Here is a 17746-nt window from a genome sequence, read left to right on the forward strand (position 1 = left end):
TATGATGACTTGGTACTAAAAAAAACATTTCTTTTTATTATCACCAATGTTGTGGCGCTTAATATTTTTTGTGGATTTTTTGATGAACAGCATTTATTACAAATATAAATCTTTTGTAGCATTATATATGTCTTTATTGCCTTTGCTAATCAACTTCAGGGAACTACAGAAAGAGTGAGACTGACTGGATTGGTTCTATTTGGGACATTTTAAAATTACTTTAAAAAAACCCATTTCATTCTCTGAAATAAAATGCATAGCGTGAAAATGCAAAAGAAGGATACTATACCTGTTTAGGTGCTGGGGCAGTGCTCACTGGAAGACAAAGATCAACACAAAACATTGTAACACAATGACAGTTTACAAAGCAAACCAATTGTCATTTTAAGAGCAGTATGCTGGAGGGTAAGAAAGTAAACCGACAAGTTGTGTTAAAGAGAGCAAGTGATCTACCTAAACAAAAATCTAGCGGGGAAACACTGGCACGTAATAATCTGAAATGGACTGTAGCCGTGTAATAAGTGTGATTCACTGTGTGTGTGGGTGTCAGAGAGCCGTACCTGCTGACCCAGATGGAGGGGGAGCGCCTGCTTTCTGCCACTCAGTGGCCTCTGCAGCCAACCGCCTGATATATACCTCATCCACACTCATGAGAATGTTCTCTGGCTTTATGTCTGTGTGGATGATTTGACACTTGGTGTGCAGGTAATCCAGACCTTTAAGAACCTGAGAGATTTAAAAAATACAGAGACTCTTTCAAACAAACATACTTGAGCAACACAACACAATTTTAATCCCAAAACTGAAGGAATCTAGCACTGAATAAATACAAATATTAAAGTTGTATTATTATTATTGGTTATTCACGGCTCTCTATAACAGATGATTCTGATTGCTAATGATTTTTATTGAGAAACACTACAATTTAAAAGTTTGGGGTCGGTAAGACTTTTTAAAGTGTTTGAAAGAAGTCTTTTTTTATTTTTATTAAATACAGTAAAAACAATAACACTGAAATGTTATTACCATTTAAAATAAGTGTTTTCTATGTTCAATATATTAAAAAATATGATTTATTATGTGATGGCAAAGCTGAATTTTCAACAGCCATTACTCCAGTCTTCAGTGTCACATGATCCTTCAGAAATCATTCTAATATGCTGATTTTAGTGCTGCTCACGAAACATTTATATTTATTATCAATGTTGAAAACAGTTTTGCTGCCTAATATTTTTTGGAAAATATGATTTTTTTAAAAATCAGGATTCTTTGATGAAAAGCAAGTTTAAAAGAACAGCATTTATTCAAAATTGGAATCTTTCGTAAAATTAATTTCTTTAAAAAAAATCTTACTGACCACAAACTTTTGAACAGTAGTGTACATTATCCCTTACTTCATCCAAAAAGAGAAACATTTTAATTAGTAAATCATTCTTAACATTTAATAAAACCAAAACCCTAAAGCTGTGTAAATGGTAATAATTCATCTGTAACTAGAGTTTGAAATTAACACCCGTCAACCAGCCAAATGCGGGTCAAATCCACTGTGGCGGGTAACGCACATAAACACACACTAGCCAATTTGGCGGGTTATGATTCATAAATAATGTTCTATCACTTTCCATGGCCTCAAACATTAGCAAAACAATGTGTAAAGAGTCCCACAGAGAGAACAATTTTGTTTTTATTTCCATTTTATTTTATCTGAATGGTATCCGCAAACATCTTAATATGACAGATTGACTGTCATAAAGCTAAAAGCAATACAATGAATCAGATTTAATAATAAATAATATATTTAAATCTAAGCAATGACGAGTGGAATTATGGTTTATTTCCGAAATTTTTGTTTTTGCTAGGAGAAGTTCTGAATGGCTTGATAACTTAAAGATTTAGTAGCCAAATTGGCTGGCGAGTGAAAAAGTTCATTTCAAACCCTGCCTGTAACTGATCCAGTAAATCCAGGACAGCAGCTAATTAGTCAGACCGTAATTATCTATATACTGATGTGTGTGATGGTATGCTGTGTTACCTGTCGAATGATACTCTTGACACAAGGCAGAGGTAAGCCTTGATAGTTGGACTTGATAATCCATTTAAGCAAGTGGTGCCCTAGAACTTCGAACACCATGCAGACATCTGTAAAAGTCAAGTAAAGGTCTAACGCTTTTGTAACAGAACCTTGTTGGTAGGAATAAATGTAGAAGTTCTAACTGAAATAAAAGGATCTCAGAACAGATTCTCTTAGAATAATTGCTAACTGTTTCAAAGTCAGCATTTACAAGTGTCCTTGTAAAAGAATTTGGGGTATCTTAAAATAGCACGAGACACCTGCTTGAAGACTTCTTGACCCATTTCTCTCTCTCTTACACACACACGCACACGACATTCTTCATATTCAAGGATACGAGTCCCATTGACCCCTGAGATCTTGAAGTCATCCAGTAGCTGCACAACCATCTCTCTGTTTGGATCATCAGGGTCTGTATTTCTGACCTAAAAACAATAAATAAATTTAAAAAAAAAAAAAATATATATATATATATAGATAGATAGATAGATAGATATAGAGATAGATATAGAGCAGTGGTTCTCAAAGTGGGGTCCGCGGACTATCAGCCTACCGTTTTTTCCGGACTGTAATTCGTGTTTTCTTTATCATCTGAAAACATGCTATTTATTCCAAAGTGACTTAGGCTATATAATGCATTTAACGTAAAATAATACAAAGTAGACACTTAGGTTTCTAGATAGATAATATATCTGTATTTCGTATGTCTGTGCGTCAACTATTCGCTGTGTTTTGGTTGATTTTGGGGCACGTGCGCCAGAAGGAGACAGAGACGGCACCCGCATCCTGTTGTTTTCTTTATTTTTAAAAGGTATGACATTTTGTAGTCATTTTTAATGTATACACAATGGACACTTTACTGTTTTGAATGATGAACTCTTTTCTTATCTGTAAGACCAAAATAATAATTATTCCTTTGTTTCCACTTTACACTGCTGAGGAAAAAATCCCAAGTAATCGCGCCGGCGTCTCGCGTGCGCGCACATATGTCAGTTCTAGCACTGCTAGATTTGACATTGGAAGCCTGATCATTATCTAAATAAAATACAGGCTTAATTTAATTTATCTGTTGTACACTATGAAGGCAGTCAATCATTCATAGCCTACTGTCGAGTTGCTGTTATTCCAATTTCATTTCTCCGCATGTGAAGATGCTGATATGTGTAGTCCTATACTGGGACTGAAGCATGCAGCTTTCTTTACATAAATAGTTAAGCATCCAAATGTTAGGCTACATCGCCAATGTGGAAACTTTGGACCGAATGAGAGATGCACAAGCAACGTCTGTGCAGTTTCAGTTTTGATTCAAATTAATTTGTTTAGACTTGATGTTTAAAATAAATGTTGTCTTTATACTGTTATTATTATTAGGGCCCAAGCCTTGAAAAGGCGAAGGCCCTATTGTTTTCCTTAGGATTATTAGGGCCCAAGCCTTGAAAAGGCGAAGGCCCTATTGTTTTCCTTAGGATTATTATTATTAGGGCCCAAGCCTTGAAAAGGCGAAGGCCCTATTGTTTTCCTAAGGATTATTATTATTATTATTAGGGCCCAAGCCTTGAAAAGGCGAAGGCCCTATTGTTTTCCTTAGGATTATTATTATTATTAGGGCCCAAGCCTTGAAAAGGCGAAGGCCCTATTGTTTTCCTTAGGATTATTATTATTAGGGCCCAAGCCCAAAGGGCGAAGGCCCTATTGTTTTCCTTAGGATTATTTATTATTATTTAGGGCCCAAGCCCAAAGGGCGAAGGCCCTATTGTTTTCCTTAGGATTATTTATTATTATTATTATTATTATTATTAGGGCCCAAGCCTTGAAAAGGCGAAGGCCCTATTGTTTTCCTTAGGATTATTATTATTATTAGGGCCCAAGCCTTGAAAAGGCGAAGGCCCTATTGTTTTCCTTAGGATTATTATTATTATTATTATTATTTTATCGACTATTCGGGCACTTTTGGGGCTCTTAACGTGCACGAAAACTCTTGAAACTTTGCACACTGGTCAGAACCCGCGGCCATCAGGGCCGGGCTGAAGCTGGTACCCGGGTGTGGCAGGGGGGCTCGACAGCGCCCCCTGGAACGGGGTCCGAAAACTTGGTCCATAAATCAAACACGCTTCCATGTAATAATATGAAACTCGGTACACATATAGATCTCATCGGTTCATATATCCTTTGTACTTTTACTTTTTACCCCAGCCCAACAGGAAGTCGGCTATTATGGTTTGTTTGGAAGCGTATGCCCCTGGAATTCGATATACTCCTCCTAGAGAATTCAACCAATCGCAAGGAAACTCGGTCAGCATGATGTCAAGACATTGAGGATGAAAAATTGCCAGGGGATTTTTCATATCTCGAACGGTTTGGCCGTGGCGAGGAAACAAATTTATGGCGAATAATGGAAACAGGAAGTGTGTTATAACTTCTGCATACATTAACTGATCTTGATGAAACTTCAACAGTATGTTCGCTGTAAGAGGCCGATCACATGGATGTGACTATTGTGAGTCAAAGTTATAGCGCCACCAACTGGCAGCAGGAAGTGTGTCACTTTCTAAATGCTTTTGACAAAAGTGGGGGGGTTAGTTTTATCTACAGTAACAAAACTCGATATGTATATTGTACTCTTCGAGCCGGACAACTTTCTAATTTACCGTAATTAGCTACGACCAAGAGGAAGTCAGATATTTTGGTTTGAATGTGGATTTCAGATTCTGAGTTTTTAGCTACTCCTCCTAAGTAGTTTATTTTATTCATGCCAAACTTTTTCAACATGATGAAAATACATTGAAGATGCTAAATTGTGAACAGATATTGAATATCTCAAACGGTTTTGCTATGGTTGAGGGATTCAAGTAATGTCAAAAAAAGAATCAGGGCATGTCTCATATCTTTCTAAAATGTAATTATACACCATTTATTTTTATATAAAATTATACAAATATTAGAACTAAACCCATTTTATTCCTTTTTTTTCAATTTAAGAATTATTTTTAAGTTTAAAAACAGCCAGAATGGTTGTTTAGTCAAAAATAATAATAATCCAAATCATATATAGTGCTATACTGCCCTCTTGTGTTCAAAATCAGGTAGGCCTATTGAATTTATATATTTATATATTAGGGATGTTACTATGGGAATATTTTCCCACCGGTTAATCAACGTGTGATTGTGTAAACCAATTGTGTAAACCTCCCGCTGGGGGGTTTAAAAACACTAACTTGAAAGCGAAAGTATAATATGGACGTCCGCACGGACATTGAAATGGTGGCGCTCGAATGAATTTCTATGGAAGTAGAAATTAACTAAACGTTCGCTCTGTTCTGCTCGCTCGTCGCCATGGACGCGCACCGTTATGAATGCCAGTGCAGCCGCATACTTTTTAGTGTCACTAAAATTAGTGCAATTTCGGGGGCCGATTGCTTGAATTGTGAGTTCAATAGTCTATTATTTTTCACGGAAAACACAACAATAAAAGAGTACAATGACAGATTCGCTTAAATAGGCGTTTTTACATAAAATAGCCTATTCCGTCATCATCTTTTCAGTCAGCTCTTCACTCTCGTGATTAATGAAATTTGACTCCTGTTGCTGATATTTGCTGCAACTTTCGTTCAGCTCACAATTTAGTAAGCAAACACGTTTCAAATGTGTTTTTATTTTATTTTTGTGTATGTGTGTGTATATGTATGTATATATATAAATATAGCTTATGTTTCAAATATGAGTTAATTAACAATCGTTGGAAAGAATGATACTTTTAAACATAACACTAAACCGTCATTAGGTGTCGCCAGGCGACCGTCTTAATGAGCGAGTCATTGATTCATTCGTTTGAACGACTGAGTCATTCATGAATGAGATAGATGTTTATGGATTGATTGGTCATTGAATCTTTGAGTCAACCGATTCGTTCAAAATGCTGAATCATTCAGTAATGAGAACGCGTTGCTGTGAGATGCGCGATGGTTCTGCTGTGATCTTTGTTTAACTATTTTCGCTGCTGAAACAGAAAAAAAGTCAATATTGCATCTAAAATGTAAGTGATTTGACTTGTGTGTGTGTGTGTGTGTGATTGTGTGTGTGATTGTGTCTGTTACAGTGATAAGAGTTTAACCCTTGTTAAACTTTAGGCCTTGTCTTTTTGGATATATATCTTTTTATATAAAAAAATAGTCATACAACCCATATATTTTAAATGTATTGTTTGCTTTAAATTACATTAAGATTGTATGTTTGGTAATCGAACCTAAATGAATTTTACATGAATGTGCTATATTTCAGATCATATATTTGTTTTCCTTAAAATTTGAACTAACACTAACTTTATTCTCATCTGAATGATATATTATTTATTTCTGTATAAAATAAAAACACCTTTGATTTTTCTTTTTTAATCAATGTAGAATGTGTAACTGAAAAAATAAACAGATTAGGGCTCTGTTTGATGACAAGAAATGAAAACCAATGCGATATGATGAATGTCCAAAAGATGGCTCCCACAGACTGTTTTTAAATAGGATTGTTTGATATTTTTTGCTTTTAAACTGTGTGTGTGTGTGTGTGTGTGTGTAAGAGATTTTGGTTGGGTGACAGTTGTAGTTTACAGTTTGACAAGAGTTTATAGTTTGACAAAAGCACAATGTTGTGTTTTATTGCGAGTGTACACAAATATAAGTAAACACTTTGCAGTTTGAATAATGTCCTGTATGAACAAAAGGACGGAGTATGTCTTTATGTCTACATTGTTCAATTACGCCACACACACACACACACACACACACACAAACACTATTTTTCTAATCAGATCAGGCAAGTAATATTCTGTCTTGTCTCTTAAAAAAACAATATATATATATTTATGTATATATATATATATATATATATATGTATGTGTGTGTGTGTGTGTGTGTGTATATATATATATATAAATATAGCTGCGAGCAGCGATGAAAGGGCCAAAGCCGGCGGCACCGCCACCCCGGTTATAGCGCCACCAACTGGCAGCAGGAAGTCTGTCACTTTCAAAAAGCTTTGAAATCACCTGATTGCTTCAAACTTCACTACTATGATGTAAACACACGGCAGATGTAGACCTGGATGTAGACCTGACCTTTCAGAAGGTTGCTCTCGCATACTTTGTGGTTGACATGTGCCCTCAATGCACACTTTTGCAGAGCCCACACTGATACAAGCTCTACAGCACACTTCTTTTCGACAGTCAAAGCAGGGTTACGTTTTTGCACGTCGTGCACAATAACCCTAAAGGCACCAGGGTGGCGGTGCCACCGGCTTTATATATATATATATATATATATATAAATAAATATAGCTGCGAGCAGCGATGAAGGGCCAAAGCCGGTGGTACCGCCACCCCGGTGTGCCCTCAATGCACACTTTTGCAGAGCCCACACTGATACAAGCTCTACAGCACACTTCTTTTCGACAGTCAAAGCAGGGTTACGTTTTTGCACGTCGTGCACAATAACCCTAAAGGCACCAGGGTGGCGGTGCCACCGGCTTTATATATATATATATATATATATATATAAATAAATATAGCTGCGAGCAGCGATGAAGGGCCAAAGCCGGTGGTACCGCCACCCCGGTGCCTTTAGGTAACTAAAGGCACCGGGGTTGCGGTGCCACCGGCTTGGGCCCGTAATCGCTGCTCGCAGCTATATTTATTTATATATATATATATATATATATATTTATTATTATTATTATTATTTTATCGACTATTCGGGCACTTTTGGGGCTCTTAACGTGCACGAAAACTCTTGAAACTTTGCACACTGGTCAGAACCCGCGGCCATCAGGGCCGGGCTGAAGCTGGTACCCGGGCGTGGCAGGGGGGCTCGACAGCGCCCCCTGGAACGGGGTCCGAAAACTTGGTCCATAAATCAAACACGCTTCCATGTAATAATATGAAACTCGGTACACATATAGATCTCATCGGTTCATATATCCTTTGTACTTTTACTTTTTACCCCAGCCCAACAGGAAGTCGGCTATTATGGTTTGTTTGGAAGCGTATGCCCCTGGAATTCGATATACTCCTCCTAGAGAATTCAACCAATCGCAAGGAAACTCGGTCAGCATGATGTCAAGACATTGAGGATGAAAAATTGCCAGGGGATTTTTCATATCTCGAACGGTTTGGCCGTGGCGAGGAAACAAATTTATGGCGAATAATGGAAACAGGAAGTGTGTTATAACTTCTGCATACATTAACTGATCTTGTTGAAACTTCAACAGTATGTTCGCTGTAAGAGGCCGATCACATGGATGTGACTATTGTGAGTCAAAGTTATAGCGCCACCAACTGGCAGCAGGAAGTGTGTCACTTTCTAAATGCTTTTGACAAAAGTGGGGGGGTTAGTTTTATCTACAGTTACAAAACTCAGCGTGTATATTCTTCTCATCAAGCCAAACAACTTTCTAATTTAAAGTAATTAGCTCCGACCCTCAGAAAGTCAGATATTGTGGTTTGAATAGGGTCATTTTCTCTCTCTCTCTCTCTGAGCCAATATGGCAAGCCGCCTTAACATTTAATCATTTTAACCTACTAGTCTCTATTTTCATGCTACTAGTACTTATTTTTAGATACTAGTATCTATTCCATTAAGTACTGGTACTTATTCATTAGCGACTAGTGCTTATTCTTTAGTACTAGTGCCTATTCTTTAGATACTAGTGCTTATTCTTTAGATATTCTTTTGAATACGTATTAGTAGCTAATGAATAAGTACTGGTATCTATTTAATAGGTACTAGTATCTAATGACTTAGTACTAGTATTTATTGAATAAATACTAGTATCTATTAATAGGTACTAGTATCTAAAAGGTCATTTTCTCTTTCTCTCTCTCTGAGCCAATATGGCAAGCCGTTTTAACATTTAATCATTTTAACCTACTAGTCTCTATTTTCATGCTACTAGTACTTATTTTTTAGATACTAGTATCTATTCCATTAAGTACTAGTACTTATTCATTAGCGACTAGTGCTTATTCTGTTTAGAATATTCAAAGTGCTTATTCAATTTTTTTGCTTATTTATATTTTCAGAGCAGAAAATCCGATTTTTCTGCTTATTCAATATTGCATCTAAAAATGTAAGTGACTTGACGTGTGTGTGTGTGTGTGAGAGAGAGAGATGTGTCTGTTACAGTGACAAGAGTTTAACCCTTTAAGGCCTTGTCTGAGACCGAGTGTGTCCGAGATCGCGCGCACGAGAGAGAGAGAGACCGAGTGTGTCCGAGATCGCGCGCACGAGAGAGAGAGAGACCGAGTGTGTCCGAGATCCCGCGCACGAGAGAGAGAGAGAGAGAGAGAGAGAGAGAGACCGAGTGTGTCCGAGATCGCGCGCACGAGAGAGAGAGACCGAGTGTGTCCGAGATCGCGCGCACGAGAGAGAGAGACCGAGTGTGTCCGAGCATTGGTAATTTGGTACATACTACAGTAATATATAATTAGGCCTACTATATAAGATATAAATAAAAATAACAATTACATTCTTACCACTGAATTAGCTGACTGTGATTTGAATCAGATAGACAGACGATGAAAACAGTTTCTTTTCTGTCCAAATAGCCTACCACTACAAGGGCAGGGGAATATTTTTTCCACAATTTGCAGCACTGATTTTTTCGATCTTTACTCTAATGACTCAGAGAAACACTATACGTATATAAACAAAATACCTTACACACCATAGGAGATGGTCAATCCATTGTATTTGTTTTTAAAATATTATTTAATATTGTATTTATATTTTATATACATTGTATTTATAATTAATATTAGGATAGACTACAGATATTATCTTCTCTTATAATTATTATTATTGCTATTATTATTACCTATTATAGGTAATATGATAATAGGTGCATTTGCTTGTTAAAAAATGTCAAACATTTTGTTAAAGATTATAACATCTTTGACTAAAACAAAACACAAGTTTGTGAGTGTGTGCATCTGTGAGTGTGAGAGTTTGTGAGTGTGTGCTAGTGTGGTGTAGAGAACAAGTTCTGACGTTCAAACAAATCCTGTTAAGTTTTCTGATTGGTATTTTTCTTTATTTTTTATCAATTATTTATTGTTCTGACAGCAGCTCACTTTATTTTTAAAAAGCATATATTATTTGGCAGATGTAAAGCATACATGTGTATGTTTTTGGTTAGTCTATTTTTTTGCACTGGACTTTTTTTCACGGTGAATTTGCACTGTCAGTTCTGTTTTTTCATAAAGGATTGGAAATTAATGCTTTTTTTTATTATCCGATTCATCGATTAATCGTAAAAATAATCGACAGATTAATCGATTATTAAAATAATCGTTAGTTGCAGCCCTACTAACTTTATTCTCATCTGAATTATAAAGAATTTATTTCTGTATAAAATAAAAAATCCCGAATAATCCAGACCAACCAGAGCGCACTATTTCTACAACATCATCAGTGCTGAAGCGAAACTACCAGAGCCGTTCGGCAGATAGCAAGCAGATATTTTGTGTCACGTCGTGCACAATAACCCTAAAGGCACCAGGGTGGCGGTGCCACCGGCTTTATATATATATATATATATATATATATATATAAATATAGCTGCGAGCAGCGATGAAGGGCCCAAGCCGGCGGCACCGCCACCCTGGTGCCTTTAGGTAACTAAAGGCACCGGGGTTGCGGTGCCACCGGCTTGGGCCCGTAATCGCTGCTCGCAGCTATATTTATATATATATATATATATTTATTATTATTTTTCTGCTACCTTTTGGACACTTTTGGAGGCCTTAACATGCTCAAAAACTCCTGAAACTTTGCACACATGTCAGAACCCGCGGCCATCAGGGCCGGGCTGAAGATGGTACCCGGGCGTGGCAGGGGGGCTCGACAGCGCCCCCTGGAACGGGGTCCGAAAACATGGTCCATAAATCAAACACGCTTGCATGTAATAATATGAAACTCGGTACACATGTAGATCTCCTCGTTTCATATATACTTCACACTCTTACTTTTTACCCCAGCCCAACAGGAAGTCGGCTATTTAGGGTTGTTGGTAAAACACACGCAATGGAATGTGAAATACTCCTCCTAGAGAATTCAAACAAACGGCACGAAACTCGGTCAGCATGAAGTCAAGACATTGAGGATGAAAGTTTGCGAGGGGATTTTTGATATCTCGAACGGTTTGGCCGTGGCGAGGAAACAAAATTATGGCGAGAAACGTGAAACAGGAAGTGTGTCATAACTACTGCATACATTAACTGATCTTGATGAAACTTCAACAGTGTGTTCGTTGTAAGAGCCCGATCACATGGATGTGACTATTGTGAGTCAAAGTTATAGCGCCACCAACTGGCAGCAGGAAGTGTGTCACTTCCTAAATGCTTTTGACAAAAGGGGGGGGGTTAGTTTTATCTACAGTAATAAAACTCGATATGTATATTGTACTCTTCGAGCCGGACAACTTTCTAATTTACCGTAATTAGCTCGGATCAACAGAAAGTCAGATATTTTTGTCTGAATGTGGATTTTTGGCTAAAAAAGCCTCTGATTTTTTACCCACTCCTCTTAAGTGGTTTATTCAATTCCCACCAAACTTTTTCAACATGATGAAAATACATTAAAGAAGCTAAATTGTGAATGGCTATTGAATATCTCAAATTGTTTTGCTATGGCGAGGGATTAAAGTCATGTCAAAAAAGTAAACACTAAAAGCCTCATATCTTCTAAAAAATTAATTATACACCATTTATTTCTAGATAAAATTACACAAATATCAGAACTAACCCCATTTTATTCTTGTTTTCAATTTAAGAATAATGTACAAGTTTAAAAACAGCCAGAATGTGCTATTCAGTTAAAAAATAAATACATCAAGTAATACAAAGGGCTATACTGCCCTCTTGTGTCCAAAATGATATCAACTCAGTACATAAAACTTTTTTTATCAGGTATGGCTATTGTAATTAAATATAAATATATTAGGTATGTGGCTGTGAGGATCTTTTCCCACCGGTTAATCGACGTTAGACACCAGCGAGGCCTTTTAAATCGCTAATATAAAAGTGAAAGTAAAGTAAGGACGTCCACACGGACATAGTGGTGGCGCTCGCAGTGCGCTCGAATGAATTTCTATGGAAGTGGAAATGAAAAAACGTTCGCTCTGTTCTGCTTGCTCGTCGCCATGGACGCGCACCGTTATGAATGCCAGTGCAGCCGCATACTTTTTAGTGTCACTTTAAAATTAGCACCATATCGGGGGCCGATTGTTTCCGGTTTTCAGGTAATACACAACAACAAATGAGTAAATGACAGATTCGCTTAAATAGGCGCTTTTACACAAAATATTCCATCATCATTTTTTTCAGTCAGCTCTTCACTCTCGTGATTAATGAATTTTGACTCCTGTTGCTGATCTTTGCTGCAACTTTCGTTCAGCTCACAATTTAGTAAGCAAACACGCTTCAAATGTGTTTTTATTTTATTTTTGTGTATACATATGTGTGTATATATATATATATATATATATATATATATAGCTTATGTTTAACAATCGTTGGAAAGAATGATACTTTTAAACATATCACTAAACCGTCATTAGGTGTCGCCAGGCGACCGTCTTAATGAGCGAGTCATTGATTCATTCGTTCAAACGATTCGTTCGAACGGCTGAGTCATTCATGAATGAGACAGATTATGGATTGGTCGTTGAATCTTTGAGTCAACCGATTCGTTCAAAATGCTGAATCATTCAGTAATGAGAACGCGTTGCTGTGAGATCCTCGATGGTTCTGCTGTGATCTTTGTTTAACTATTTTCGCTGCTGAAACAGAAAAAAAGTCAATATTGCATCTAAAATGTAAGTGATTTGACGTGTGTGTGTGTGTGTGTGTGTGTGTGTGTGTGTGTGTGTGATTGTGTCTGTTACAGTGATTGTTTAACCCTTGTTAAAGTTTAGGCCTTGTCTTTTTGGATATATATCTTTTTATATATAAAAAAATAGCATACAACCCTGAGAATTTTCTCTCCCTCTCTCTTCGTCTCTGTGTGTGAGGGATTTGTCTATTGCTTTTAATGGAGTTCAAGGTTTCAGGGGCTTTTGGGGCTCTTAACGTGCTCAAAAACTATTGAAACTTTGCACACAGGTCAGAGCCCACAGCCATCAGGGCCGGGCTGAAGCTGGTACCCGGGCGTGGCAGGGGGGCTCAACAGCGCCCCCTTGAACGGGGTCCAACAATTTGGTCCATATATCCAACACACTTGCATGAATTAATATGAAACTTAGTACACATATAGATCTCATCGGGCCGAACATCTTTCCCCTGGTCAAGTTTTACGCCAGCCCAACAGGAAATCGGCTATTATGGGTTGTTTGGAAAACGCTTGCTGTGGAATTTGAAGTACTACTCCTAGGCAATTCATTCAATCATTGCCAAACTCGGTGTGCATGAAGTCAAGACATTAAGGATGCTAAATTGTGGACAGATTTTTGATATCTCGAACGGTTTGGCCACGGAGAGGAAATTAATTTTCATGACTAAAAAAGGACATATAAAGTGTGTTATGACTTAGTTAGTTTTACCTACAGTTACAAAACTCAGCGTGTATATTCTTCTCCTCAAGCCGAACAACTTTCTAATTTAAAGTAATTAGCTCCGACCCTCAGAAAGTCAGATATTGTGGTTTGAATATGGTCATTTTCTCTCTCTCTCTGAGCCAATATGGCAAGCCGCTTTAACATTTAATCATTTTAACCTACTAGTCTCTATTTTCATGCTACTAGTACTTATTTTTTAGATACTAGTATCTATTCCATTAAGTACTAGTACTTATTCATTTGGGACTAGTGCTTATTCTTTAGTACTAGTGCCTATTCTTTAGATACTAGTGCTTATTCTTTAGATATTCTTTTGAATACGTATTAGTAGCTAATGAATAAGTACTGGTATCTATTTAATATGTACTAGTATCTAATGACTTAGTACTACACCATTGGTGGTGGTTGAGGAGATTCCCCCTTCCATGTGAAGCGCTTTGAGTGCCTAGAAAAGCGCTATATAAATGTAATGAATTATTATTATTATTATTACTAGTATTTATTGAATAAATACTAGTATCTATTAATAGGTACTAGTATCTAAAAGGTCATTTTCTCTCTCTCTCTCTCTCTCTCTCTCTCTCTCTCTCTCTCTCTCTCTGAGCCAATATGGCAAGCCGTTTTAACATTTAATCATTTTAACCTACTAGTCTCTATTTTCATGCTACTAGTACTTATTTTTTAGATACTAGTATCTATTCCATTAAGTACTAGTACTTATTCATTAGCGACTAGTGCTTATTCTGTTTAGAATATTCAAAGTGCTTATTCAATTTTTATGCTTATTTATATTTTCAGAGCAGAAAATCCGATTTTTCTGCTTATTCAATATTGCATCTAAAATGTAAGTGACTTGACGTGTGTGTGTGTGTGTGTGTGTGTGTGTGTGTGTGTGTGTGTGTGTGTGTGTGTGTGTGAGAGAGAGAGAGAGAGAGAGAGAGAGAGAGAGAGAGAGAGAGAGAGAGAGAGAGAGAGAGAGAGAGAGAGAGAGAGAGAGAGAGAGAGAGAGAGAGAGAGAGAGAGAGAGAGAGAGAGAGAGAGAGAGAGAGAGAGAGAGAGAGAGAGAGAGAGATTGCGTCTGTTACAGTGACAAGAGTTTAACCCTTTAAGGCCTTGTCTTTTTGGATATATATCTTTTTTTTATATAAAAAAAAGTGCATACAACCCATATATTTTAAATGTATTGTTTGCTTTAAATTAAATTAAGATTGTATGTTTGGTAATTGAACCTAAATACATTTAAAATTAATGTGCTATATTTCAGATCAATATATTTGTTTTCCTTCATTTTAATCAACACTAACTTTATTCTCATCTGAATTATAAATAACTTATTTCTGTATAAAATAAAAAATCCCGAATAATCCAGACCAACCAGAGCGCACTATTTCTACAACATCATCAGTGCTGAAGCGGAACTACCAGAGCCGTTCGGCAGATAGCGAGCAGATATTTTGTGTCACGTCGTGCACAATAACCCTAAAGGCACCAGGGTGGCGGTGCCACCGGCTTTTTATATATATATATATATATATATATATAAATATAGCTGCGAGCAGCGATGAAGGGCCAAAGCCGGCGGCACCGCCACCCCGGTGCCTTTAGGTAACTAAAGGCACCGGGGTTGCGGTGCCACCGGCTTGGGCCCGTAATCGCTGCTCGCAGCTATATTATTATTATTATTTTTTTTTTATTATTTTTTTTTTTACTACCTTTTGGACACTTTTGGAGGCCTTAACATGTTCAAAAACTTCTGAAACTTTGCACACATGTCAGAACCCGCGGCCATCAGGGCCGGGCTGAAGATGGTACCCGGGCGTGGCAGGGGGGCTCGACAGCGCCCCCTGGAACGGGGTCCGAAAACATGGTCCATAAATCAAACACGCTTGCATGTAATAATATGAAACTCGGTACACATGTAGATCTCCTCGTTTCATATATACTTCACACTCTTACATTTTACCCCAGCCCAACAGGAAGTCGGCTATTTAGGGTTGTTGGTAAAACACACGCAATGGAATGTGAAATACTCCTCCTAGAGAATTCAAACAAACGGCACGAAACTCGGTCAGCATGAAGTCAAGACATTGAGGATGAAAGTTTGCGAGGGGATTTTTGATATCTCGAACGGTTTGGCCGTGGCGAGGAAACGAATTTATGGCGAGAAACAACAAACAAGAAGTGCGTTATAACTTCTGCATACATTAACTGATCTTGATGAAACTTCAGCAGTGTGATCGCTGTAAGAGGCCGATCACATGGATGTGACTATTGTGAGTCAAAGTTATAGCGCCACCAACTGGCAGCAGGAAGTGTGTCACTTTCTAAATGCTTTTGACAAAAGTGGGGGGGTTAGTTTTATCTACAGTAACAAAACTCGATATGTATATTGTACTCTTCGAGCCGGACAACTTTCTAATTTACCGTAATTAGCTACGACCAACAGGAAGTCAGATATTTTGGTTTGAATGTGGATTTCAGATTCTGAGTTTTTAGCTACTCCTCCTAAGTAGTTTATTTTATTCATGCTAAACTTTTTCAACATGATGAAAATACATTGAAGATGCTAAATTGTGAACAGATATTGAATATCTCAAACGGTTTTGCTATGGTTGAGGGATTCAAGTAATGTCAAAAAAAGAATCAGGGCATGTCTCATATCTTTCTAAAATGTAATTATACACCATTTATTTTTATATAAAATTATACAAATATTAGAACTAAACCCATTTTATTCCTTTTTTTCAATTTAAGAATTATTTTTAAGTTTAAAAACAGCCAGAATGGTTGTTTAGTCAAAAATAATAATAATCCAAATCATATATAGTGCTATACTGCCCTCTTGTGTTCAAAATCAGGTAGGCCTATTGAATTTATATATATTTATATATTAGGGATGTTACTATGGGAATATTTTCCCACCGGTTAATCAACGTGTGATTGTGTAAACCAATTGTGTAAACCTCCCGCTGGGGGGTTTAAAAACACTAACTTGAAAGCGAAAGTATAATATGGACGTCCGCACAGACATTGAAATGGTGGCGCTCGAATGAATTCCTATGGAAGTAGAAATTAACTAAACGTTCGCTCTGTTCTGCTCGCTCGTCGCCATGGACGCGCACCATTATGAATGCCAGTGCAGCCGCATACTTTTTAGTGTCACTAAAATTAGTGCAATTTCGGGGGCCGATTGCTTGAATTGTGAGTTCAATAGTCTATTATTTTTCACGGAAAACACAACAATAAAAGAGTACAATGACAGATTCGCTTAAATAGGCGTTTTTACATAAAATAGCCTATTCCGTCATCATCTTTTCAGTCAGCTCTTCACTCTCGTGATTAATGAAATTTGACTCCTGTTGCTGATATTTGCTGCAACTTTCGTTCAGCTCACAATTTAGTAAGCAAACACGTTTCAAATGTGTTTTTATTTTATTTTTGTGTATGTGTGTGTATATGTATGTATATATATAAATATAGCTTATGTTTCAAATATGAGTTAATTAACAATCGTTGGAAAGAATGATACTTTTAAACATAACACTAAACCGTCATTAGGTGTCGCCAGGCGACCGTCTTAATGAGCGAGTCATTGATTCATTCGTTTGAACGACTGAGTCATTCATGAATGAGATAGATGTTTATGGATTGATTGGTCATTGAATCTTTGAGTCAACCGATTCGTTCAAAATGCTGAATCATTCAGTAATGAGAACGCGTTGCTGTGAGATGCGCGATGGTTCTGCTGTGATCTTTGTTTAACTATTTTCGCTGCTGAAACAGAAAAAAAGTCAATATTGCATGTAAAATGTAAGTGATTTGACTTGTGTGTGTGTGTGTGTGTGATTGTGTCTGTTACAGTGATAAGAGTTTAACCCTTGTTAAACTTTAGGCCTTGTCTTTTTGGATATATATCTTTTTATATAAAAAAATAGTCATACAACCCATATATTTTAAATGTATTGTTTGCTTTAAATTACATTAAGATTGTATGTTTGGTAATTGAACCTGAATGAATTTTAAATGAATGTGCTATATTTCAGATCATATATTTGTTTTCCTTAAAATTTGAACTAA

At 37.0% G+C, this 17746-nt stretch overlaps 1 protein-coding gene across 2 annotated transcripts in view; it reads right to left on the bottom strand.

The window, feature by feature from the left end:
- The window catches only part of srpk1a (SRSF protein kinase 1a), a 43769-nt gene that overhangs the window by 9487 nt on the left and 16536 nt on the right, over positions 1-17746 (bottom strand). For both annotated transcript variants that reach the window (XM_056261015.1, XM_056261014.1), the window contains exons 6-9: positions 2409-2496; positions 2033-2139; positions 561-726; positions 290-315 (exon numbers count right to left, since the gene is read on the bottom strand). In XM_056261015.1, coding sequence (XP_056116990.1) covers positions 290-315; positions 561-726; positions 2033-2139; positions 2409-2496 — 387 coding nt within the window. The remainder of the gene's footprint in view (positions 1-289; positions 316-560; positions 727-2032; positions 2140-2408; positions 2497-17746) is intronic.

This window comes from Rhinichthys klamathensis, unplaced genomic scaffold (assembly GCF_029890125.1).
Source record: "Rhinichthys klamathensis goyatoka isolate OS25496 unplaced genomic scaffold, OSU_Roscu_1.1 h1tg000180l_1, whole genome shotgun sequence".
Lineage (NCBI taxonomy): Eukaryota > Metazoa > Chordata > Actinopteri > Cypriniformes > Leuciscidae > Rhinichthys > Rhinichthys klamathensis.